General features: G+C 33.7%; 1 protein-coding gene across 1 annotated transcript; it reads right to left on the bottom strand.

The window, feature by feature from the left end:
- Window positions 1-194: 194 nt before the first annotated feature.
- On the bottom strand, window positions 195-26,119 carry LOC129809991 (uncharacterized). Its single transcript, XM_055860173.1, has 9 exons — window positions 25,674-26,119; window positions 25,515-25,606; window positions 20,272-20,504; window positions 19,996-20,183; window positions 11,665-11,897; window positions 11,337-11,477; window positions 5,571-5,655; window positions 4,911-5,447; window positions 195-772 (listed from the first exon to the last, which is right to left on the bottom strand). Exons 1-9 carry the CDS (start codon window positions 25,679-25,681, stop codon window positions 523-525), a joined length of 1,767 nt encoding a protein of 588 aa, XP_055716148.1. The 5' UTR covers window positions 25,682-26,119; the 3' UTR covers window positions 195-522.
- Between the last annotated feature and the right edge of the window lie 631 nt (window positions 26,120-26,750).

Here is a 26,750-nt window from a genome sequence, read left to right on the forward strand (position 1 = left end):
AAGTTTCAAAGACATTTTTTTGCACAAAAATGAATGATAGACTTTGCTTTCGCTTGTTTTCAGTCTGAAAAACTAATTTTTAAAGGGGTGGAATTATACTATTTCCACCACTGTATTGAATTTGTGAGATTTGTGGAGTTTGGAAAGTCCTTTGATGCTCGCCTTCAATGTCCTCAATTTCAAATAAAACACAGTTTTTGCCTTTCGTACTCGTTTGTATTTCAAAAAAAAGTCAGAATGATTTCCTTAATGTACATTTCCCTTAAGGCAATAATTAAAGGCACTATCATTACTTGCGTTAATATAAATATTAGTTTATGTCAATAATAGAAAAAAATAATCAATTGTACGTGAGAAAAAAGATTGAATGTGAAAATATTAAGAGTGAAATGCAAAAAATTATGCATTTACATCAGAATCGAAAAAAAGGTGTAAAATGGCACAAATTTCTTCCTTCCGCATGGATAAATCCAAAAATATTCGAGTGTGAGAGGGAGTGTCTATGTAGTAAATCTCCTGCCTTTAGAGATCTGTCACCATTCCTGTGAGACAAATCTTCGCCTTTGGACCCACATTCTGGATTTGCGAAGAGACCGGGACAATGGTTGAGTTTTTACCATTGGGTGATTCCAGATCTATTTTAACATGTGATGAGTGTCTCTCGATACTTTTAGCTGTGCTGGAATTTGATGTGATTTCAGGTGATCCATCCGCAGATGGACTGGAACGATTAACTCCTCCTTTCTGCAAATTAGCCACAGTCCGTTCAAGGCTTTAAAAAAACACAAAAAAAGGTTTGATCATCAGGATCAATACCACGAAAAGTCCGTTTCTCATCCACAAAATCCATACACTGAGAGAAATCCGAAAAAGTTAAAATAACATTCCTGAAATGTTAATTTTACCCTGCATTACTGATCCGAAATCGGTGTAAATATTATGCTTTTTAGGTGTATTAGGGGTTAAATATACCCTTTTTCATGTTAATTTTACCCTTAAAAAAGTGTAAAATTAACATTAAAATTGATATATTTTTACACTTAAAAGTGTTAAAGTTATGAGGAAAAAAAGTTAATCGCACCCCCTTTTTTTCTCAGGAAAGTTATATTTTAACATAATTTTACGAAAAGTACAATTTCTAAAAAAATGACGTCATGATATATTCATACGTCGTCGTTGGAGAGAGGCCAAATGGTTAGAGATAGCGATTTGGGGTTTTCTATCATTTTATTTTATTTTTTTTTGAGACCTTTTATGGTGTCTACACACTAGAAGTAATTTTCGTCAAAAATTGCCTCTTTTTAAAATTCTGATGTTTCTGTCTACAAGGATAAGGGACATTTTCTTTAAAAAGGCATTTAAATGTAAAACAGATCCCCGAGATACAAAATTAATCATCATTAACAGAGTTCATTTATATACGTTATTATGCGCAAGTTTTGATATGGGTAATAAATCGGAATAAATTCAAAAAGTCATCGGATTGAATTAAGTTCAAAAGTGCCCCACTTCCCCCTAATTCGCAAAACTCCCAAGTAACAAAACACGCAAAAAGTAATGTTTTTAACAGTTAGTGAATAAGTAAAGGGCACTTTAGTTTTCGTAAAACTTTTGATAAAATAGGCAGTAGCGTATTCATAAAAACAAAATCACTTTCCCTTAAAAATTTACCAAAGGTAAGTTCACTTACGGCAATCTTACGTTAGTTTTACGTTTGTGGTATTCATTCAAATTTCCAGGAGCACAACTCACACAAAATTGAATTTATTTTAATTGAAATTTTTATCTTAACATAATATAAAAAAAGGAGTGGCAAAGCGTCTAAGTCTAAGGCTTTGCGTAGTGCTCGAACTTGTGACTTAGATAATATATCTTGAAAGTAGTTGCGAATCATTTACCATTTACCAGTTCTCAGCCTATTTGAACCGATTCATGCACATCCATCAGGCAACTCCACTTGAAAATCATAACCTTATTTTTTTTAGGGTTGCCACCAACCCCCTGGCATGTTGCCTGAAATTTGAAGTCACTTTCTCATACTTCGATTTAAATTTATATGGGATTTTTTTTGCGCTCGCTACCGTTATGCTAAATGTTTAAAAAGTGAGAAGCTTTTCCGTTTTATAAGATACCTTTCTGTATGAAGGGATAAATAAACTAAATTTTTGTTTAAATAATTTTTTTCCTCGGAGCACTGTGAGGTGAGTCCGAGATCAATTTAGGAATTGGCTTCGAATAGCTCCATATAAAAAGGACAACTTGCCAGGGGGTTGGTTGCCACATTTGAAATTTTGACAGTTTTTAGTCGATTTCGATACTCATTATTAGGAAGAAAAAACAGTGCTCTAGAAAATATGAAAAAAGTGTTTTAAAGATCTTCTTTTAGTGCAGTGATAGTTTCCGCGGTTTCACAGGGGTACAGTATAACAATCAGAAAATAATTTTTAATTGTGGATAAAATTTATTTCGAGAAAAAAAGCAATGACGAACCCGAACCCCCATCGTGTGAACGCTGCCCCCGGGGGCAAGAATTGCACAAATCGTCATATTTTTTTTTTAATTTTCCTGTCCAGGAAAAATCAACAATTCTGTGATAGTGAACTAGGCATGCATAGAAACCTAAAAGATCAGAGAACTTTTTGGTGTAGCGAACTTCATTGTCCATTTTACAGTTTAGTCAGAAAAAAATCCTGAATATCAAGCACGAAAAAATGTGCGAAGGCTGCCTACATTTCCCTAACTGACGATAAATATTCTAAATTGTAACATTAAAGCAACCAAATTCTGGATGTGTCAGGAGTGCTGATCCTCTAAGAAACCAAACTCAAATTTCTTCGATAACATTTTCGACGCGGCAGTGCACATTTTTCAGTCGCCAAAAACGTGATATTCTTTCTAAAAATCATTATTTTTCTGATTCCTCTACAGTTACTGATGAACAATAGAGAAATTTTGGGGTTTTTCTTAGAAAGCGCTTTAAGCATGAACATTTAGTATAGGCCACCGATAAAATAAATATTCTTCATTATCAACATCTTCTTGAATAATTCTAATAACCATCCGATAAAAAAACGTTATGCTGACTTCCTTTTGTTACTTGGGTATATTAGAAGGATTAGAAGTAACTTTACTGAGGTGAAAATTACATTTTCATCACATTAAATTTGTGATTTGGTCTGAAAATGCTCCAATTCATGAGCACGATGATTTTTTCTATGAATTGTATCACTAAATTTCTTTAAACAATCAAACAAGTAAAGAGCAACCAATTTTTATTTTTAATAAGTTTAATAAGTAAGCTTCGATAAATTCGAGTATTTTTAAAAGTTTCGATTGGATTTTCAATGCCTTTTCTTTAACTTTTCCCGGCCCATAACACATTTAACGAGACAAATTTTTGATCAAAAATATCTCAGTTCAGGAATTATAATGCTATTCCAAGTAAAAATGAACATGTCTTTTAGCACTCTACTGTTATTGAGTGCTTCTGCATAATCGCCTTTTTGTGTTGGTGTCTGTTTCGACTGTTTTCCTCAATTCAGTGTTATAAAACTACCAAACAGCCGGGACAGGAACTAACACAAAGAAAAGTCGATAACTCAGAAGATTTTCAGAACAGTAAAGTGGTGAGAAAAATGTTCATTTTTCATTGGAGTAATGGTGCTATTTCAATGAAAAATAAAAAGGGGAAAACTTTTTCATAAACAGTTTTTTTTAGTATTTTACTGTTCTCAAGTACTTCTGCATTATCGGCTTTTCTTTGTGTTGTTTCCTATCACGACTGTTTGATGGTTTTAGAATACAGTGAGAACTGTTCAAAACAGTCGAGACAGGAACCAACGCAAAGAAAAGTCGATAATGCAGAAGAATTTGAGAACAGTAAAATGCTGAAAAATGTGTTGATTTTTCATTGGAATAATGATAAAAAATAAAAAGGGGAAATCTTTTTTACTAACATTTTTTTAGTACTTTACTGTTCTCAAATGCTTCTGCATTATCGGCTTTTCTTTGTGTTGGTTCCTGTCACGACTGATTGGTAGTTTTAGAATACGACAAGAATGGGAGTAAACAATCGAGACATGAACCAACACAAAGAAAAGGCGATAATGCAGAAGCATTTAGGAACTTTGCTATTCCAAAGAAAAATGAACACTTTATTTTAGCACTTTACTGTTCTCAAGTATTTCTAACATCAACGACTTTTCTTTTCTTGGTACCTGGCTTGACTGTTTTGTCCAAACCTTGTAGTGTTAAACTACGAAACAGTTGTGACAGGGATCAACGTAAAGAAAAGTCGATAATGCAGAAGAATTTGAGAACAGTAAAATTCTAAAAAATGTGTTGATTTTTCATTGGAAAAATGATAAAAAATAAAAAAAGGAGAAATCTTTTTTATTAACAATTATTTTTAATACTTTACTGTTCTCAAATGCTTTTGCATTATCGGCTTTTCTTTGTGTTGGTGCCTGTCACGACTGTTTGGTGGTTTTAGAACACGATGAGAACTGAGTAAAACCGGTAAAATAGTCGAGAAAGCGTTTGAGAACTTTGCTATTCCAATGAAAAATGAACACTTTATTTTAGCCATTTTAGCACTTTACTGTTCTCAAGTGTTTCTAACATTAACGACTTTTCTTTTCTTGTTTCCTGGATCGACTGTTTTCTCCAAACCTTGTAGTGTTAAATCACAAAACAGTCGTGACAGGAACCAACGCAAAGAAAAGTCGATAATGCAGAAGCATTTGAGAACAGTAAAATGCTAAAAAAACATCTTAGATTCAGCCATTCTTATGATTTGTAACCATCCACAAGAATCGGATTTTGATTGATCCTAAATAGCCCGAAAAATTATTTTCCCTGTAAGTACACAAAGTTCTAAAGGATGCGAAAGGATTAATGAGAAAACTTACTCCATAATTCGCCTTTCTGCATGCTTCCTCCCCGCAATTGCATCCTGAAGTTCTCGCCTGAGCTCTAGCGTATCCTTTTCCTGCTGCACCAAATGACCGGAAGACAGACTCTTGGCCATAGTGTCCAGTGGTCTGTTACTTCCGTTATTGAGCATTTGAGTTGAAAATGAATTTATTGTCACTGGTTTTGCCATTCGATTCTCAAAAGCTGTGGAATATTTCTTCACAGGTGAATTTGTCACATCCACTTCATAAAACTCCCCATCTTCCTGCTTCACAACCCCATAATTAATATGACCACTGTTGATGTGCTTTTCCACATCAATGGAATTTGTCTGTTTCTGCTGCTTTGCAGAATTACTCAATGCCACCCTCAAGGTATGCATCTCATTTTCCATCTTTGCCACCTTATTGCTCAGTTCTTTCTTCTCTGTCCTCAAATGCTGCATCTCCATCTTCAATTCTTCCATTTCTCGCATCAACTTAATCTTCATCTCACTCATGGCCCATGAATTTTCCTCCAACATGGATTTCACTCTAAGTATCCGAAAAAAAGAGAAATTTTTACTAAAGTTTTTCCCTCTCAAAACCAAGTCAATTCTTTTCTTTTTTTCGGTGAAAATTTATAGGAGTATTATTATTTTTTTCTACAACACTCACTTATGAATCATTGCTTCTTCGCGTATTCGAGCTCCATCGCGCACCTCACGGATGACATCAGTCACCATTCCCGGTGTGTACATGCCTAAGAAAACAACAAAAGCGTAAACAATTTGTTAACACTCTCACTAGTTGAGACGAAAAATCTCATTGGCATTTCCATTTGTAATCTTCTTTTCTTCCTCAAAGGTAGGCGGTATCGCTGTTTCATCTCCAGAGACACGAAATTTCAGCAAATAGAGTATCACACGCCAAGTTGTCTCTCTTTGAATATCGTGATGTCTATCTCTTTTGTTATTGATACTCAGTTAATTTTGCAAATTTCAGAATGGGATATTTGTGAATTAATTGCGTCTTTTCAGTGCTAAAGAGCAGAGTTGAACTAAGTCTTACGATTTATACATTTATGATTAAGAAATAGAAAATTTCATGGTGTTATTCCAATGAAAAATGAACATGTTTTTTTAGCACTTCACTGTTCTCATGTGTTTTTCTGCATTATCGAATTTTCTTTGTATTAGTTCTTGTCTCTACTGCTTTTTCCAAGTCCCCGTCGTATTCCAAAACCTGCAAATAGTCGTGACAGGAACCAACGCAGAGAAAAGTCGATAATGTAGAAACACTTGAGAACAGTAAAGTGCTAAGAAAAATGTTCAGTTTTCATTGGAATAATGGTGATATTCCAATGAAAAATGAAAAGAGAAAATCTTTCTCACGAATATTCCTTTTTTTAGTTATTTACTGTTCTCAAATGCTTCTGCATAATCGACTTTTCTTTGTGTTGGTTCCTGTCTCTACTGCTTTTCCCAAGTCCTCGTCGTGTTCCAAAACCTCCAAATAGTCGTGACAGGAACCAACGCAGAGAAAAGTCGATAATGTAGAAACACTTGAGAACAATAAAGTGCTAAGAAAAATGTGCAGTTTTCATTGGAATAATGGTGATATTCCAATGAAAAATGAAAAGGGAAAATCTTTCTCACGAACAGTCATTTTTTTTAGATGTTTATTGTTCTCAAATGCTTCTACATAATCGACTTTTCTTTGTGTTGGTTTCTGTCTCGACTGCTTTTTCCAAGTCCTCGTCATATTTTAAAACCTCCAAATAGTCGTGACAGGAACCAACGCTGAGAAAAGTCGATAATGTAGAAACACTTGAGAACAGTAAAATGCTAAGATAAATTGTTCAGTTTTCATTGGAATAATGGTGATATCCCAATGAAAAATGAAAAGGGAAAATCTTTCTCATAAACAGTCTTTTTTTAATGTTATTTACTGTTCTCAAATGCTTCTAAATAATCGACTTCTCTATGTGTTGGTTCCTGTCACGACTGCTTGGTGGTTTTAGAACACGGCATGCACTGGGGAAAACAGTCGATACAGGAACTAACACACAGAATAGTCGATAATGCAGCAGCACTTAACAGTGCTAAAAAAAAGTTCATTTTCATTGGAATAGCACCATCACTCCTTTCACGCCTAATAATTACTGAAGGTTACTTCAGTAATTACTGAAGGTGGTTTTTCAATTGATTTCTGGAGCAGCAATATCAGGTTTTTGGGTAGTCTGCTACTTCCTTTGCAGTGCCTCGTAAATCCCGAAAGCCAAAATCCGAAAGGCAATGCAGAAAGCCAAAAACCAAAAGACAAAACCCCGAATTCTTAAAATTATCATATCCAGATTTACTGATACCAGAGATATCAATAAGACCAAATAGTTAATATATATTTTTTAAATAGTTGGACAGAGTTAGAGTTTTCCTTCTTAGGAATTCTCACCAGTCAATTACAATTTTCCTTGGTATTACTTTTATGAGATCTTAAATACGTTCAATGAATGAATAAAAAATTAAATGCACTAGCTATGTAAATAAAACCATGCAACAGTGATTTAATGTGAGAATTTTTATGTTATTTTTTATTGCTTGGTTAATGATTTACGAAAATGCTTATCATTTTGACTTTAATATGTTTTTGCGTCCGCAATCTAGTGAAAATAATTTTTTCTGGTATTTGGCTAATTAACTCAATAACTTACATAATAAGTTAACTTAAGGTAACTTGATAGTACTTTTTAATACTTAAAAAAAAACATAAAGACTTTTAAATGGTCTAAAAATTTTCTAAAATCAGTAAAGTTCCTAAATCATATTAAGATTGTTGCATATTACCTGCAACCAATTTAGATTGTAATGGTTCCAGCACACCTTTTAGATTCAGAAGATTGAGATTTAGAAAATCAGGAAAATTTTATAAAATCTAAACTCACATCCTTTTCTTTCTTAAAAGCTTTGCATATGTCTATCCCATCTATCCTAATATTTCGCACTCTTCTTCTTCTTTTGAACATCACAACAAATTAAATTTAGTTCAGTCCAATTTTGAGATAGAAAGTGTGCGATAGACATATACCAATCTTTTAAGAAAGAAAAGGACGCGAATTTTGATTACATGAAATTATACCGAGGTTAACCATTTAAACACTTCGAACTCAGAATTGCATTAAACTAAATTGAATTATTGTGATGTCATAATAAAAATTGCAAAAAGTAGGATAGACATTTATAAAACGTTTGAGAATGAAAGTGATGCGAATTTTGATTTCATGAAATTTTTCTAATCTAAAACGTGTATACTGGAGCCATTACTCACCAGATTTTTATATTTTTTGGTCTAATTTATCTTTCTACTGATCAAATTTAAAAATGTATTGACTAAATTAAATTTAATTATCCCTCCTGTATACAATTTAGCTTAGGAAAAAATTAGGAAATCAAACTTCTGATCAGCTTTATCAACATTTTGCATTATGTCTAAGTCTAACCCACTATTTCTCACTCAAATTGAATTGACCTAAATTGAATTTCTTGTGACGTTTAAAAGAAGACGAAGAATGTGAAAAACTGGGGTAGATATATACAAAACATTTGAGAAACAGTTGTAAATTTTGATTTCATACAATTTTCCTTATCTAAAAATTGTGCTGGAGCCATTACTGATAAATTAATTTTTTCGTAATAAATCGTTTTATGTCCATTTCAAAATGGCAATAAATATTTTTATTATTAGCTTCTGAACGGTGCCAACCAAAATCCAGAACGGCCCTTTAGGAATTTTGGTTTCAAAATTTTGGCTATTCAGGATTTCGACCAATTCGTGATATTCTCTTTTTGGAATTTTGGCTTTCGAGATTTCGACTCATTTGGGATCTTAGTTTTCGGATTTTGGGTTTCTGGGATTTTGGGTTTTCGGGATTTTGACCCTTTCGGGATTTTAGCTTTGGGATTTTCGTTTTCTGAATTTTGGCTTCTTGGGATTTTGGCGTTCTGGATTTTGATTTTCAGGATTTTGGCTTTTGAGATTTCGACCCGTTACGGATTTTGGCTTTCAGGATTTCAACCCATTCATGATTTTGATTTTGGGATTTCGTCTTTGGGATTTTTGCTTTTCAGGATTTCAACCCTTTCGGGATTTTGCCTTTTTGGTATTTTGACTTTTAAGATTACGATTCATTCGGGATTCTGGTTTTTCGTGTTTTTGGCTTTCGAAATTTCGAACACATTTGGAATTTTCCCTTTTGGGATTTTGGCTTTTGGGATTTCGACCCATTCGGGGTTTTGATTTTCGTGATTTGGGTTTTCAGGATTTTGAGCTTTTGGGATTTTAGCTTTGGAATATTGATTTTTTGGAATTTTGATTTTTTGGAATTTTGGCGTTTGGGATTTTTTCTCTTCGGGATTTTTACTTTTAGTATTTTGGCTTTCGCAGATTTTGGAATTTGGAATTTTGGCTCTCGGGATATTGGTTTTTCAGGATTTTGGCTCTCGGAATTTTTACTTTCAGGATTGTGGCTTTCGAGATTTCGACCCGTTACGGATTTTGGCTTTCAGGATTTCGACTCATTCATGATTTTGATTTTGAGATTTTGCCTTTTTGTTATTTTGACTTTCGGGATTCTGGTTTTTCGTGTTTTTGGCTTTCGGAATTTCGACCCATTCGGGGTTTTTGTTTTCGGGATTTGGGTTTTCGGGATTTTGAGTTTTCGGGATTTTAGCTTTGGAATTTTGATTTTGGGAATGTTAGTTTTTTTTTTGGAATTTTGGCGTTTGGGATTTTTCCTCTTCGGAATTTTTACTTTCAGGATTTTGGCTTTTGGGATATTGGCTTTTCAGGATTTTGGTTCTCGGGATTTTGGCTTTTGGGAGTTAAATATTTTGGAGACCGAGATCCTTTCTGTGGGACCCAATATGACATTAATATAGTAGAGGGCAAAGAAAAGCTTTTAGGAAAAAGCTTTTCTAAGCTAATAAGAAAAGCCTATGTTCCGAGCGATATGTCTTCATGAAACACTGTTAGGTATATTTCTAGTTGATGTTCCATATGAACTTTGTCACACGGAAATCTTCTTGACTGAAGTATAGTCAAAACGAAAACACTTAAACTTATACTTCAGTCGAGATGAAATTTTACATAGAAAAAGTGTAATAATTACTTCAATATCCGCGGAGTTAATTCAACTCGACGATAGAGTTGTTTCAACTCTATAGTTTTTTTTTCTTAGTGCACCAAAAGGTCTTTTTCCTAATTTTCTATGCCACATTTCTATTTTATTAGGTGTTCAAAATTTATTAAGCAAGAAAATAATGAAAGGCCTGAAACAGCAGCGTGTGTCAATTCTGGAGCATTTTATAATTTTATGAATAATCATCAATAAGTTACTCATTTTTAAATAAACTATGCAATATACCGTTTCCTTAAGCATTTCAAAAGAAATTAATGAATGGAATTGGAAAAGCTCTTTTAATTTTTTTTTGTCATTGAATAATGGAAAATGCAATATTTTTATGTTAAACATTCCTAGTAGAGCATCTCTAATTTATGCTACAGATACATGAATTGACAAGAAGCATTGAGATATCAGCTGAATAAACTTCATCTCTATAAAGCATTTTTGAAGAGAAAATGTTCAATATTTGATTATTATCTCTAAATCTACTTGCATGATACTTCAACTCTGTCCATTTTTGCGGAAGCAACTTTGAGATTTAAGAAGGCGTTAAAAAAATGTGAATACCAAGTTATAAGCAAAAAAATTATGAATTTTTTGAAATATTGCGACATGTGAAAAGGTAATAATGAAAGCAATATATTTTCTCATCAACCACAAAAAAAAAATATATTGCTAAAATACTGGGAAAATATGCAATGGAGAACAATTAAGAAATCCTTGTGTGCAAACATAAATTGAATGATTGGATTAAATATTAATTCAATTAGCACCGTTAAATTGGAGATGGGGAGAAAAATTTCAAGATCAGATTAGTTTTTGCCGTGAGTTCTTACGTTTGGTTTTTTTTCTTCTTCTTTTGTTGTCTGACTAAAAAATCTATAAAAGTGTTCTCTGCTGAGAGACAGGTGAAGTAAAATTGTAGAAAGATAATTATTTATGATATTTGACTTTCAAATCTCGCAATGTCTTCATTTGAGGGTATTTTATAGCAAAGTGAAAATGATGATGATCATTATTTGCTCTCTTCCCTGCCTTAATGTGAATTTGCAGCGTTTTGTACCTTTGAGAATATAAAAAAAAGATTGCTTGTGTACATTTGAATTTTTATGATGCGTGGGGTCATTCTTGTTAATCCACAGCAGTGTAAAAATGGTTTTTTATCGTGGGAAATGAGCGCGTACACTTTTGTGCTCTCTGGAACGCCCCGAAAAAGGCATGGAAAACACTGAAAACAACAACACAACAACAGAGAAAAATACCTGAATGGTACGTTGGTGCTGGACTGTGAGTGCCAAAGACATAACCCAATGGTTGACTGTGGGTGCTAAATCCACTAACGCTACTATCTCTACGGTGACGTAGACTCCAACTAGGTGCATGTTTCAAAGCCTCAATCTCAACTGAATGATCCAAATTGGAAAGAAAAGAATGTAAATAAAATAAAAAACAACACTCTGGAAAACTTCTCAAAATTGTGAAAAGAAAACACAACGAAGAAGATTCAAAAGAAGAGCTAAAGAGAAAGAATACAAAAATCCTCAAGAAAAAGCAAAAAAAAAAAGTTAAAAAAAATACAAAGTCTCTTACCTTTTGTCTCATGCAAATTCCGGCAGATTTTTGCATTTGTATCATGAAGCAGGGAAATCTGCTCCAAGAGTGTCGCCAACAATTTCCCATCTTTTGCCGTTGTTGTTCCATCGACATGGGGTCGATTGTTGGCATTTGAGAGATCTCTGGAACTCGTTGGACTCAATTCATCCTCCTCATCGCGTTCCTTTGAGTCATTGTCCGACATACTGGTCATCCCCAAATCGCTAAATCTACCAAAAAGAAGAGAAATTGGAAGCACAAATCCATTAAACACCGTTCCGACCACAATCCCAAATCGAACATCACTGTATCTCGTGAATGAATCACTTCACTCCAGCCGCCCCAGACATCCCCTTTCCCCCCCTCCTCCCACCATTCATACTCGTTTCAATCAAATTAAACGGATTTGGAGGCAAAACAAAAAAAGACCTCACTGACTTTGCACGAAATGCCGATAGAAGATGCTCTCACTATAATGAATAATTTCACCATATACGCGAGTTCGTTGTGTTTTTTTTCATGATCACAGCTTCTGTATTCCGGCAATTCATTAACAAATCATCACCGATCGAGTTGAAATGAATAAAAGATGCTGAGATTGTAAAGAATCTCATATAAAAGGTGCACTGTAATTTGAGTTGAAAGACAATATGGATTCCTTCAGAACCCCCAATGTTTTTATCAACGAACCACTCCTTACCAGCTATCCAACATGAACTAATTCTTATTATTAATACTTTATTATACAATCCCGAAAGTGTAACGCACATACTGTCACTAGGAACACTCTTAAAGGAGGAATTGGTGCCGTTCCGAGAGACCCATAATGTCAATTTCAATACCACTCTTATAAAAATCGTCCTTAAAAATCTTATAAAATCTTGTTGCCCTATATAGAAAGGTTACAAGGTGTTTGGTTACCGCTATTGCCATAAATATTCTTTCATTTTTAACCTCATTAAAACCGAATTCACCAAAATTTCAAGATCTTGTAAAAGTCTTGAATTTTTTTAATTCATACAAAAATCGGATTTTTTAGTCAGAAATAGTCTCTAATGGCACTCAAGGGATCATATGATAAAGTACTCGCTCTATGATGCAAGTGTTTCGGGTTCGAATCCCCTTTAGGTTACCAGTAGGAGAACTCTGTAACAGTATGACAATGTCATATGACAAATTTAATATTCTTTATGTGGTAAATTCGGCAAAACTTTTCGAAATCGTAACTCATATTAATGATTGAGAAATTCATAGAGGTGCTTATGATAGCAATACGATACTCAGCAACCTTTAATGTTGTCCTGCTACTGAACTTAATCACGAAAATTTGCCATATAGATATTGTCATATTGTTATAGAATTTGTCTACAAGATTTTTTTTTCTGGTGGTAAATGTGTTCGAATTGCATCAATTTACGGAACTTGATCCCACTGGGCATGGGATTGACAAAAACCATTCCTGTATAAAAAACTAATAGGTGGATATTCGGGAAATCTTGCTTGTGGGAAGGCCTTGTTCATCTATGGAACGTTGTGCAAACAATATTTATCAAAATCGGTTAAGCGGTAGTCGAGATAATTAAGGTTATGTAAAGCGTGGAATCGTTTGAATTTCCCCAACACTTGATATGATTTTGATAGTTTCAACTATTGTTTACTTTTTGTTTGTCAGTTGTCATTTTTAGTACATTTCATTAGTTTCATTTTGATACCGCTCTCGTTAAAAAATATTGATTTTTGGTTGAAATATCTCAAGAAGATGGACAGAATCCGACAACAGATAGTTGACATTTACCTACAAAATCCAAATGCGACTTCTGCGGAAATAGGAAAACTCACCGGAAAGTCGCGCTCAACAGTCCGAAAGGTAGTATTGCGATTCAAGGATACAGTAGACTCTCTCTCAATCGGGAATATGGGGCGAAATGTCATCCGGTTTAGCGATAGAATTGAGCGTCAAAGCCTTTGTAAATTCCACAAAAAGGGCTCAATTATAAAGAATAACGATAAAATAGGAAGAACTGCGGCGAATTTGAGCGAATTAGCTTCATAATTAAACGTGAAAATTGTAAACAAAATTTTGCGCTCGATTGAAAAAGAGCCGATTGAGTGAGAGTCTACTGTACCAAGACGATTGTCCGAAGGCAAGCTGGTGGTAGGAAGCCTGGAATTCAAGACCGCGACATGGAGAAAAGAAGGATATTTCACACTACCTTGTTCATAAAATTAAGAAGCAGAATGATTTATAGAGAAGAATGTGTCGTTACTTATCGTACAGATAAGTAACGACAGTTCGCCAAAACAAGGTCTAGAAAGCTGAATGATCACCTTCTTAAAGGTTTTGAAAGATGTGTTTTAATGGACGACGAAACCATCATGAAAGCCGACTTCCACCAATTGCCTGGACAACAACACTATACGGCAAAGACTCGCACAGGTGTACACAGCAAGTATCGATACAAGAACTACACCAAGTTCCCGAAAAAATACATGGTTTGGATGGCAATTTGCTCGTGTGGTCTTCGAAGTCAAGAATTTTTCATGACCGGGATTATGAACAAAGAGATTTACATCGAAGTGTCTCAAGAAACGTCTTCTGCCGCTCTATCGAAGCCATGATGTTCCATCTTTGGTTTGGCCAGATCTAGCATCACGCCACTACGCTAAGGATACGATTGCGTGGTTCAACGACAATAGAGTGATTTATGTGCAGAAATAGTTTAATCCGCCCAACATACCGGAACTGCGTCCTATTGAAAACTATTGGGGAATTTTGAAGGTGGATCTCAGGAAAAAGGCTAAACCAGCCAAAAGTTTGCCTGATTTCAAGCAAAAATGGAAAAACGTCGTCAGAGCCCGTGGAGAAGAGCTTGTCAAGAACCTGATGAGGGGAATTAAGAAGGTGAGGGAATTTGCTAACCAGCCATTGGAATAAAGCAAAGAAATGGTTTAAAAGAATCACAATAAAATAACCTTTCCAAATCTGCATTAGGCTTTTTGTCTACTGCGACTAAGATTTGAGAGCCATTTTCCATGGGGAAATTCATTCGATTCCACGCTTTAAAGTTAGAGAAGACAAATTCGAAAACTTTCTTCAATTAATAGTGGAAAGATAGCTTTAATTTAATATCACGCAAGAAAAGAATTTTTCGTCTTAAGGCTATAATTCTTGTGAAAAACACATGAAATCACAACTATTAGTGAGTTGAATATTACACTAGGCAGATTAGATTCCAATTAGGTTCGAGAGACTTCTATTGCTTTGGGATATCCCGGTTAGTAGTAAGTACCCCTTCTAGCTTCTAGTGACTAATATTATAGTTGCAAAATAAATGTTTAGAAAAGGAATCAAGGTGTTTTCCTGGATCGCACACAAAAGGAAATTAATCTTATCAGATTTTCAAAATTTTGTAAGCTCTCTATTTTACAAATTTTCATAATTTTTTCATATTCGAAAATCCATACAATATCTTCCGAATTAAAACTACAAATACCATTCCATTGGGAGGAATTTACAACCGAAGATCCAATATAAGAATCACAACACATCTAAGCTAAAACAAGTTTATCCCTAGTTTTTTGTTTCCCATTAATATATCTTCCCGAATCAACGACCAGTTACACCTACATTTTGATGTTTAGAATAATATTAAATTTCAATTGTGCTTTTTTTATACTCCTCAAAATCATCGTGGAGAAGCGCCTCACGATAACATTGGGTTTGACCTTGAATAGCGGGTGCTACAATTGGATAATCTCGGTGAATGGCACTCATAGGAGGTCATTAAACATTTATAATGGGAGTAATTTTGGTATTTCCAAATAATATAATATTTTTTACCACCAGCCTTGACATACTGCAAGTCAACATTTTTTTTTCAATTTGAAACCGATAAGCAATGAAAAAAATGCACAATAAAATTTTATTTTTCCGTGTATTTTATTTTAAAAATATTGCACGTCATTCATTGTATGCTAATTTTCAACTTGATACAATATTCACGCGAAAAAAAACTCCATATTCGTGTTCTTCTTTTCGGTGTGTTTGCCATATTTGCTGAACTTGTTAGTTGCAATTTGCATTTCGAAATATACTTATTTAAGCTTCTTTTCTGCCAAAATGATATCTACAGTTACTGGTAGACATGCTTCGAAGATAATCGTCTAGGTATTTGAATAAGCAATTAGGTTTCTCCTAAACTCACAAAAATTTTAGGTGAAGCATAAGCTGCCAAAGTCATTTTGCAAGTAAATGGTGTGCAAATGAGACTTTTTTTTGGACAGCAACCAAGCAAATACTTGCAAGTTTTCACTCAATTGGAAATAATTATAATTTAAGAAAGTTCATCATTAAATTGATATTTTTCTATCTTCATTTAAATTTCTTGGAAAGCCACAACTTCAGTTCAAAATCAGAGATTTGAGACATAGAGGACTAGCCAGAATTGCTACTTATTACACTATTTGTTGATATATAGAACAGATTCATTGAAAACATGAGAAACAATCAAGTACCGTAATTGCGGATGACTTTGACACCCTTCTGTTTGTATGCTTTTCTTTAATTCTAATGTTTAAGAACAGTTCTTATCGATCAGACATGGTAGATCGGATCGGTAAAGACTATTCTTAAGTTCTAGAAGTAAAAGAAAGCTTACGAACAGGAGGGTGTCAAAGTGACCCACGCTTATGGTCAGGGGCATCTCGACATTAATTTTTCCATACATTTTTGCATAGAGGTACCGAAAAATAATGGCAAGTTTTTTCCTAAAGAGAATTTACTTATTAGTCTGACATATTTAGAAATTGTGCATTAAAAGCTACCTAAAAATACATATTTCATAATGTTCGCCGAATTAATACAAAAACTATGAGCAAATTTGTTTAGGTCGCGGTGCAATATCTGCAAAATCTTTACAAGGAAGAGTGCAAAATAGCTTCACTTTTTATTAGGCTTCGTGGGTCCCTGCTTATGGTAATAAGACACTTCCATCATTCAAAAAATTACAAATTCCCCTACGGGTTTTATTACTAACCAAATTTAATTTTAGTATTTTTACATTTTTTAGACCACTAAGTATTAGTTGTTTTTAGGAAGGAAAATATGAGAATTTTGAATAAAAATTGTAAAATTGTTTCCCAATGTTGAAGTAATATCGATTAGAACATTATCTACGGCCGTAGATAATTTTTGCATAGGGTTTAAATTTTTTTGGATATACGGCTACTTTTATTTACGTAATACAAATATCTATTATTATTAATAATAATGATAATTTTAGATTTTTGAATTTTTCGAATTTTCAAATTTTTAAAAGGTCTTTCATATCAGTTTTAGAATTAATGAAAATTTTAAGATTTTAAGTAAGTTGAACTTAATCTTAATAAGACGAGAGTAGAGAAAGAGAGAAAGAGACGCGATCACAAAATTATTAAATAAAAATTTTGAATTCTTAAGAATTTCCGAATTTCCTTAAAGCTTCCTCTATCTAAAAATTAAGGGGATAGGCTCTTGAATTTGATAATTTTAATCCTTAAGCCTTTGGTTCACTTTTTAGAGCAGGAAATTTTCACACAATCAAAATGTTCTATCCTAGTCTTTCGTGCACTTTTCTTCGTCTCGTAAGCATCATTTACCGTTTACCAGGTGTCAACCGATTTGAACCGATACATGAATCACACAAGAGACCTCCCAAAATTGTTTTAAGAGTAACAGACCTGGACAGATTTTCGGACAAAAATTACTTATTGGTTCATAACCGGTTCATTACCGATTCATAACCAATTTATATAGTGGTCCCTGGAGAGTGGAAGGTGGAAACTTTTGAGGGTGAAAAATCGTAGGTTTATATACTGCACTCTCTGTAGAGTTCGATCAGTAAAACGAGATAGCAAAGCGTCTCAGCTTTGCGGAATACTCGAACTCCTGGAACTTATGAGAAAGAGCCCTCCGTGAATTTTTTTTCTCATGGTGTTTTGCTGATTACTGATTACTACCGATAAAAAAATTATTTCAAAATCGTAAATTGGTAAAGAAGTGAGCATTTTATAATTTTTTGACATGAGTTTGAAACATACGGACAAATAAAAACAGTAAATACGAAAAAGATAATGTACGGATACTTTACCGATTCATTACCAATTTAAGGATTTTTCCAAAAAAATAAAAATTAAACCAAATTAGTTAAAAACAAATCTTCCAGAGATTAAACTTTGACGTAGAATCCGTTTTCGAAATAAGCTAAAAAACATGGTTTTGGAGAGAACATTTTGGATGAAGTCATTTTGGAAATTTCAAGACCTTTCCAAAAATTCAAAATAAATCGGATCAGTTGGAAAATAAAAGATCTTCAGACTGGTTAAATATTGACCTTCGAAAATTCGATGTTGGAAACCTTTTCGGTCATAGACAAGAAATGTTTACCTGTAGGAGAATTCTGTAACAATGGCGACAAATAATTTTTTTATGTCATACATTTCGAAGAACTAATCGTAAATACGAGTAATATCAGTTACTAAAAGCTTCATAGAGCTACTTGGAATGGTTATTCGATGCTTATTGGGCTTTAATGTTGATCTGCTTCTGAATTTATCACAAAAATTTTGTTATATGACATTGTCATACTGTTACAGAATTCCCCTGATGGTAAACTATCTCCAAAACATATCCGAAAAGAAAAGAAATCGTAGGAGACATTTTCAGAATAAACTAAAAAACATGTTTTTGGATGGGGCGGAGGGGGATGCAGGGTGAAAAGGTAAAGAATGTCTGAAGATGTATTTTTATTAGGGGTCACAGAAGATCAGAACTTGATATCTCTGACCGTTTAACTTTTAGGTCGGTGAGAAATTACAAAAAGCGGATTATGTAACTGCTCTCTTTTTAAGTTCGTGCAGTAGAAGCTCCTTAATTTTAAAGTGTAAAATTTCTTCAGTTAATTTAAAGGGACAATAACTAAGTTGGAATGGAAATGTCAAATTTTCTATTTACAGTAGAGTCTCTCAAATCTGAATCTCTCAAATTCAAACGACCGACGTTGGGATTCAAAATGTCAATTGTGGGGTTATGTTAAAAAATTTGTATTCTGGATGAATGAAAATAATATTTAAGTATATATTATGATCGTATAAAATGAAAAGGAAGTATGTTACCACTAAAACTTCTGAGAAAGTACGGAAATTTTATTCAAAGTACAATTTAATCTCACAAAACTTTCGTTAGTTTTAAAAAAATCATTCGAATTTGGGAAGTGAGAAATGTCAAAAATACCCCCCGAGCATTCGAATTTAAGAGACTCTGCTGTATTTTTTAAGTTTGTCCCAGAGATCTTATAAGCTCTAATATTTTTGAAACTAAGGAAAAGGGACGTGAATTTTGACTTTGAAAACATTCTTAATCAAAAAGTGTTCCAGAACTAATAAATATTTAATATTTTGTTAGATATACTAAAAAGATTTATAGATTGATTATTATTTGTTGTTTTTGAAAAATATTTTATTTGCTTAAGCTCTAACACTTGAATTAATTTTTAAATAATTTATTTTCTTGGCAAAAAATCCATAATACTGCCAAACATTTGCGTTTTAAAGATTCTTTTTTATTTTCTTTTATATAATTTCGGGTTTTTTAAAGTAGCACTTTTTCGCCGTAATTGAATTTATTGGGATTAAAAAAAACATATGAATATTAGAAAAATAATAAAATTATTATTCAAATGTATTTTTAGAATTTAAAACTGAGATTATTATCAAAATTAAATTGTGGGCAATAAAATTAAAAAGCTACATTTTATGTTTTTATTAAAAAATAAACTTCATTGCAAAAGCGTTAAAAGCGTTTTACAGCTGTTGGATTGTTCTATTTCACTATTGTTCTAAATTCTAGATAACAATTCCCCATAAATATTGATTGTTCTTTTGCGGGCATGGCTTTCTGTGCCAAAAAAGCCTTCTAAATAAACTCATTTCACTTTCAGCTATCGAGCAATCTGTCAAAGCCACCACCCTTCATCACGAAAATAGTTTGAGGAACAACCTTGCGCATTCCCCATTTTAGTATTTTGAGTAAGATTTCTCCACGAGCCACAAAACATTTTAATCAATCGATAAGACCCATTCGCAAACCACCAAATCAATGCTGAAAGCGATATCTCTGAGTGTTTGGCGGTAAATTGTGAAAATCACGCGACAAGTGATGGATTTCCGTTGGAAAGAACGCGGGAAAATCGATTGATTGCCTAAAAATCATGGACTTTCTAGAGCTGCTGTTCAGTGAAGCGCGATCGCGATGTTGAAAATAAAATAGCAACAACAAAAAAAAAGACTCACCTGTTCTTCTCCATTTCCGCCGCCGACCCCTGGAGATTCTCCTGCAGTGACTTTGGGGCATTCTCCCTTTCGTGCTCGTTGGCGGGACTGCCGAGATCAGAGCTATGGGCATGCAATGAGGTGCTGGGTCCATTCTTCGCTGCTGCACTGTCTGGCGTGGAGAAGTTGAGTGGTATGTGATTGAATACCTTTTGGAGGGGGATTATTAAAATGGCATTAGATACACTATATATCTTTTTTTTTTTCAACAGAATGTGGGAGATCTGGCGAAAGTACCGGTTCATAGACATTAGCTGAATACACCTGCGACATTGTGGGAAAAATTCTCGGTGATGAATTGTTCTCGCGACTGAGAATCAGCGAACCCGCCGATGGCGTTGAATTGGATATGCCACTGTCGGGATGCATACAGTTCTCCAGCCACTGATCCAGGCTCCAGTTTGTGCTGCTTCTGCCACTCACCTGCCGGCTCCGGGATGACTTTTTGCGCTTCCCCAGACAATTTACACCTGCGAGAGAGGACGATTGTCATGTGACTGAAGGGGGACTTGCCGTAGAACTGTGTCTGGGTATATTGTTGAGGGCATGAAAACAACGTTTCTACACCGCTTTGTATCGCTTTGGGAAATCACAGATATTGCATGCGAGTGAACAATTTAATTTTGAACTAGAACTTGTTAGGGGATTTTTATACTGTACAGTACAATTATTTATGTGATTTTGTTTGAGTATAATTAATAAGTTTGAAATTGCTGATTATTATTACTTTTGAGACAAATCTATCTGTAAGCTTTAATTTTTATTTAAAACGATCTTTTAAAAAGTTGATTAATTTCTTTAATAAAGATTTTCACTTTTAAAATATTGTCGCAGGCCATACTGGTATAGATAATAAATTATACACAATTTACAGTTTAAGCTATAATTCTTGCGAGTAACAGATATGCCTGGGGTAAAATCGATGAGCTTACTCGTTCTGACTACTTTACACATTGCGTCAGTTAAATCAGCATTTGTCGTAACTTCCTTTTGACAACTTTTCAGGAGACGAAATTTTTAGTCCAGCATTATTTTTCTTGAAAATGAGCCCTGAATGTGATACTTTTGAGGCAAAATAATAAAAGTGGCACTAATAAACTGTAAGTTAACTCGAGAAAATCTTTATAAAATGAAACACAATAAGATATTATCGTAACTTTTATTGTTTATAAAGCCGCAACTTCCAATGTATGTAGATCTTGGAAGTTACGACAATTTTCAAAAATGCATTATATCAATTTCAATGACTCTAGTAGTAATAAGCGCCTTTATTTGAATAAAAAACCAATTAAACTCTTATCTCTGTCCCTAAAAGTTTTTATTTCATAAAGGAGAATGGTCAAAAGTATATGGGCGCTGGTCCCGGAATCACCACAAACAAGAGTAGGCGCATTTTGTAGGTACTGATATAAGATTTAAAAATTGCCGGAACCTAGGATGATAAACGCTGGGAGTCCTTGTAAAAAAGCCTTTATCCTTCCGAAAAAGCGCTGTTTTGACAACGAATTACTCAATAACGGCTAAAGCGATCTTGATGAAATTCGGTATAGTGTCTGTGTATTACTTAAACTTTTTATCCATGCATACCACCCCCTCCCCCCACCCTCCATTCTGACAGCCCCCATACAAAATGAGAGCATTTTACTTTATAACTCCTTTCTGAAAAGAGGTACAATTCTGAAATACGGCATGCGAACAAGGCTTAAAGAAAACTTTTTAACCATACATACCGAACCCTTCTTCCATCATCCCTTCTGGGAGCCCCCATATAAAACGAAAGGATTTTAACTTATAATTCCTTTCTGAGAGGAGGTAAAAACCTGAAATTCGACATGGGAACAAAGCTTAGGGAAGATTCTTTAACTAGCATACCATCCCAACACCCACCTGTCTGATAGTCCCAATATAGAAAGAATTCCTTCACACAAATATAATTATTAATCCACTGAATTTCATATTAGTACAAGTTCTGTAGACAATAAATCGAGAAGCAACTCCAAAACCTTGATTACAATATCAAAAAAAATCACCACTAATGCCAATTAGATTATATGAGAATATTTTTCTATCGTTCAAGTACCAACAGATCTCAATGAGGTGAAAAATGAAATATAAAAAATCTGGAAAATAATTGTTAACGTTATTACTTATTCATTTTTTTTTTCATTCAATCAAGCTCGATCAAAAAGTTCTTCGTGAGGATTGATGAAAATGCCTCTTCTCAGAAAGGAGTTATAAAGTAAAATGCTCTCATTTTGTATGGGAGCTATCAGAATGGAGGGTGGGGGGAGGGGGTAGTATGCATGGATAAAAAGTTTAAGTAATACACTGACCCTATATCGAATTTCATCAAGATCGCTTTAGTCGTTCTTGCGTAATTCGTTGTCATAAGAGCGATTTTTTCAAAAGGATAGAGGCTTTTTTTACAAGGACTCCCTGCGTTTATCGTCCTGGGTCCCCATATTTTTTTTAATTTTATACCAGTACCTGCAAAATGCGCCTACTCTCATCTCTGGATAAAGATGAATCGGTGCCCATATATACTTTTGACCATTATTCCTTCTAAGAAATAATTTTTATGCTCTAGAATTTTTCCTCCATAGTTTAGAACATTGGTTCCAGAACAAAAGTTGTTACCTATACCAATGTCTATCCATTAACATAGGTCCCGTTCGTGGCGATTCCGGGACCGGATTTGACCATTCTCCTTTTATTGAATAAATTTTGCGCGCCGTGTCGCTGTTTTGTTTTGAATTAATGACAGATGGGCAGGGATTTTTCTTACTTTTTTCTCACAAATATTGAATTAAAATGATTTAATGTTGCATTATTCGCACTGTCTTTGGATATTTGGAAGAGTTTGTGAACGTTTTAATGAGAATTATTACATTAAAACAAGCAAATTACAAGCCACGCAAACGAGCAAAAGAAGTTACGGCAAATGCTGATTAGAGAAAATTTTGTATGAAAATTTGTCGTAACTTGCCCAAAAATGGAAGTTACGACAAATTCCGATAAATTTTTCTTAATTAAGGGCACTTACGATAATTTTTGTTCAAAATAAATTTGAATGGGCTTATAAAAGTTTCTTTTTCTCAAGTGCGTTTAATAAACAAAATTACGCCAATTCTAAATATGTATATATCTCAAAATCGCAAAAATGAAGTTACTTTTAAGAGCAAGATGGTCAAAAATCGGATTTAGAAAAAAAATCACTTTATGACATCTTAGAACAAAACTTAACTTTAGAAGACCGTAGGAAAAAATTGTCTTTTCCTATGAAGGTATGTCATCTAGGTATTTTTTATATTTACGGTAGTCGGTAGTAAACTGAAGCAGAATGTTACCAAATGTGAAAATTCAAAATGTGATACCCCATGTCTAATACTATTTGCCCCAGCATTTTTGAGAATGGTTAAAAAATGGCCTTTTAGAAATTGGCTCGATAAACGTATTTCTTTACAAAATAGAGGAAAATGACTTTCACAAAATTGTAGAGCGGTAAATTTCCTATAAAATTGCACTAATTAGAAATATTTGGGACGTTCGTGTAGCTTGTAAAAAATAATATATTGGTTTTTGTGACTTTTTGCCCCAGTCTGCCGTAATGCCAATAATTTTCGCAATACCCAAACTGTTTTGAAAATGTCTAATTTTTTAAAATTATTTTTAATTTAAAAGAAGGATAGTCAAGACTTTTCAATTCTGACATTTTTTAGATTGACTTATGAAGTATTATCGGCCTTAAAATCAAAATTAGAAGTTTTTTCTGGACAATTTTTTTTTTAGTTCTGGATAGCGTATTTCTTAGGGCAAAATCACATTGACAGTAAAATGCTCACCGTCACCGTCAAAGCCCTCACCGTATTTCGTTGATTTACGCATTTTTTTTTTTGTAATTTTTACTCAAATTCTCAATTACCGTGTTACATTATCTCATATACTCGGTGGCACTAGGTGAAAATAATATAAGAAAATTGAAGAAATAAAACGAAAATGCGATAAACGGTGAGCAAAAAAACTGTAGCAAAACTGTAGCAAAAAAATCCTACAGTTTTTTTGCTCACCGTTTATCGCATTTTCGCTTTATTTATTCAATTTTCTTATACTATTTTCACCTAGTGCCACCGAGTATGAGACAAGGTAATATCGTAATGGAAAATTTGCGTAAGAATTGCAATGAAAATGCATAAATCAACGAAATACGGTGAGGGCTTTGACGGTGACGGTGAGCATTTTACTGTCAATGTGATTCTGCCCTTAATCTATTGAGACATGTTTTGATTTATTTAAGGGTCTTCGAATCTTGGACAAGTTTTATTCTTTTTACAAATGAAGATTCTACCTCAAATTACTTCAAATTTAATTTTTGAGCTACAGAATATTTATTTGTCATATATGCGAAAGGTCGAAGTAATAGACTAAAATCGCTGAGCTTTTTGTAATTCAATGAATCCAAGAAAGAGTTATTCATTAAATTGAAGGGTCAGTTACATAAATAGATATTTTATTTAATCAGGAATGATTATTTTTGCAAGAGATTTGTGACCTATGGGGCGGTTTCAGACTTGAAGATTTAATCTAATTTTATCTAAATTGCAAAATTTTTAATTTGAGATTTTTCATTAACCTTTATGAAACTGCAAGAATGCGAAATTTTTTCAGGATAATAAGGAATTCTAGCATTCCAGGAGGTCCCAGCATTAACGATATCAGAATTAGTGGCATACCAAGGGGTAACTTAAATATAAGTAATCAGAGTGGCTCGTTACTGGTTTAGGGTATATCACGGCTAATTCTACTAAAGATAAGTACGTAGGAATTCCTACTATCCATAGTAGAGTTATCCGTAAGATTTTGTTTTGAAGCATCTTAAGATTGATAGGCGTAGGCTGCTAACTTGCATGTCCTAGGTCTGCGACTCTGATAGGGATAAGCCGGTTGAAAATGAATTACTGGAATGAATTATTTAATAAAAGTCTTTTTTTTTTAGAAATTTTTGAAGTCATTTATAAGTGCACCGCTTTACTTATAAGAATCACTGTTACTCTATATCTCTATAAAGAATAATTGAACGAAGTTTAAAAACTACTGAATATTTAAAAAAAAATCTATTATTAGAAAAATGTTTCTTGGGCGTTCTAATTGAACTAGCTCGACCACTCTGCGAATTTTTTAGGTTTCTCAAGAATCATTCGACTGCGATTCACTTTATAAGGGATTCATCAGCTTGCAAATAGCTTTCAAACTGGGATCTGGGATAGTAATTTGCCTGCCCCATTGAGAGGCCAGTAAGACAATCTCAGTTACCGTGAATTAGTTCAGTACTGTCTTCTGTTTTCGCGTTTTCATGGAAACAAGTGCAAAATGTATTGATGTGCATCGAAACGCGCGTTTGTGTGTGTTTTCCAGTGATTTCCGGTGCGATGTGCACGATTTTTTTTATGACTCTCATTGCGGAATAAGGTCGAATTACTCACCACTTTCATTTTTATCCAAGGCATTGCCGGGCATAATGCTCTCACTGGCTGCGTCTTTCTCCTCAGAATGTTTCTTGTTGACCTTGTTCTTCCTGCAGAGATCAAGAACCCAACTAAAATTTCTCCCAGCTTCCACGACCCCTCTGACCTCGGACCAACCTGTCCATGTTCTCCGGACGGATTCAAATGAAACACTAGCCCTCGATGATAATCCGTTTTTTACCAAAGCAAACCACTACTTCATAGCCTTCCTATTTGATACTTATTTAGCAGAAAACTTGCATCATCACAGAAATTTTCCGTCCTAATTCGATTTACGCTGATTTCATTTTCATTTTTCACGCAAAAACTCCCAACAAAACACTGAACTTCACTGCGTTCTAGCGAAGGTTTATTCGATCACAAGATTCACGGTATTATTTCGCGGAAGATAACAGATATTTCACTGTGAATTCTATCACACTCGTATCTTGAGCAAACAGAGTGTTTTAGCTACAAAAAGAAGTGCAAATAAGACATCAAACTAAATAAAATGCCTTTCTTCTTCCGCGACTTCACAACACTATTTGACACATTCCACAGATTTTTACGACGGATACCTTTGTTTTGTAAAGCTCCATGCTTTGCTTTTCCTTTAGTTGAATGTGTTCATTACTATCTTCACTTTGTAGCTCAAATTTTGAAATTGTGGATTGCGATTTTAGAAATGATTTTATTGTAAATTATTATATTATAAACGCAATATTTTACACAGTTTTCTGCATTTGCAAAAACAATTTACAAGAATCTATGTCACTTTATGGTTAAAATCCTGTCTAAACGACTATTTAAAATATCCAAAAATGAAGAGCAAACTGACGTTTTCTTGGTACGGATTTTAATCATTATCGTCTTCGTAATTTTAGAATTACTTGGGCTTTCATCAATCGCTTTTCAAGCTATTTACGTTTTAGTTTTCCATATTTCTTCCTCTATCAAATTTTTTTATGCACTATTACTTTGATTTTGGAACAAATTAAAATCATTAATCATAATCGGAATTGAAAGGCGGAAAATAAATTGAGCAATTTTGAATTTAAAAGCATTTTAAGCCCTCTCTTAAAAACTGCTTAAAATAAGATTTTGTAAATTTTATGCAGAAAGATGAGAATTTACTAAACTGTTCAATCTTTATAAAAGGATGAATAAATTTGATCTTCTAAGTTCTATTCGACCGATAATACTAATTAAACAGAG

Source organism: Phlebotomus papatasi, chromosome 1, assembly GCF_024763615.1.
Source record: "Phlebotomus papatasi isolate M1 chromosome 1, Ppap_2.1, whole genome shotgun sequence".
Lineage (NCBI taxonomy): Eukaryota > Metazoa > Arthropoda > Insecta > Diptera > Psychodidae > Phlebotomus > Phlebotomus papatasi.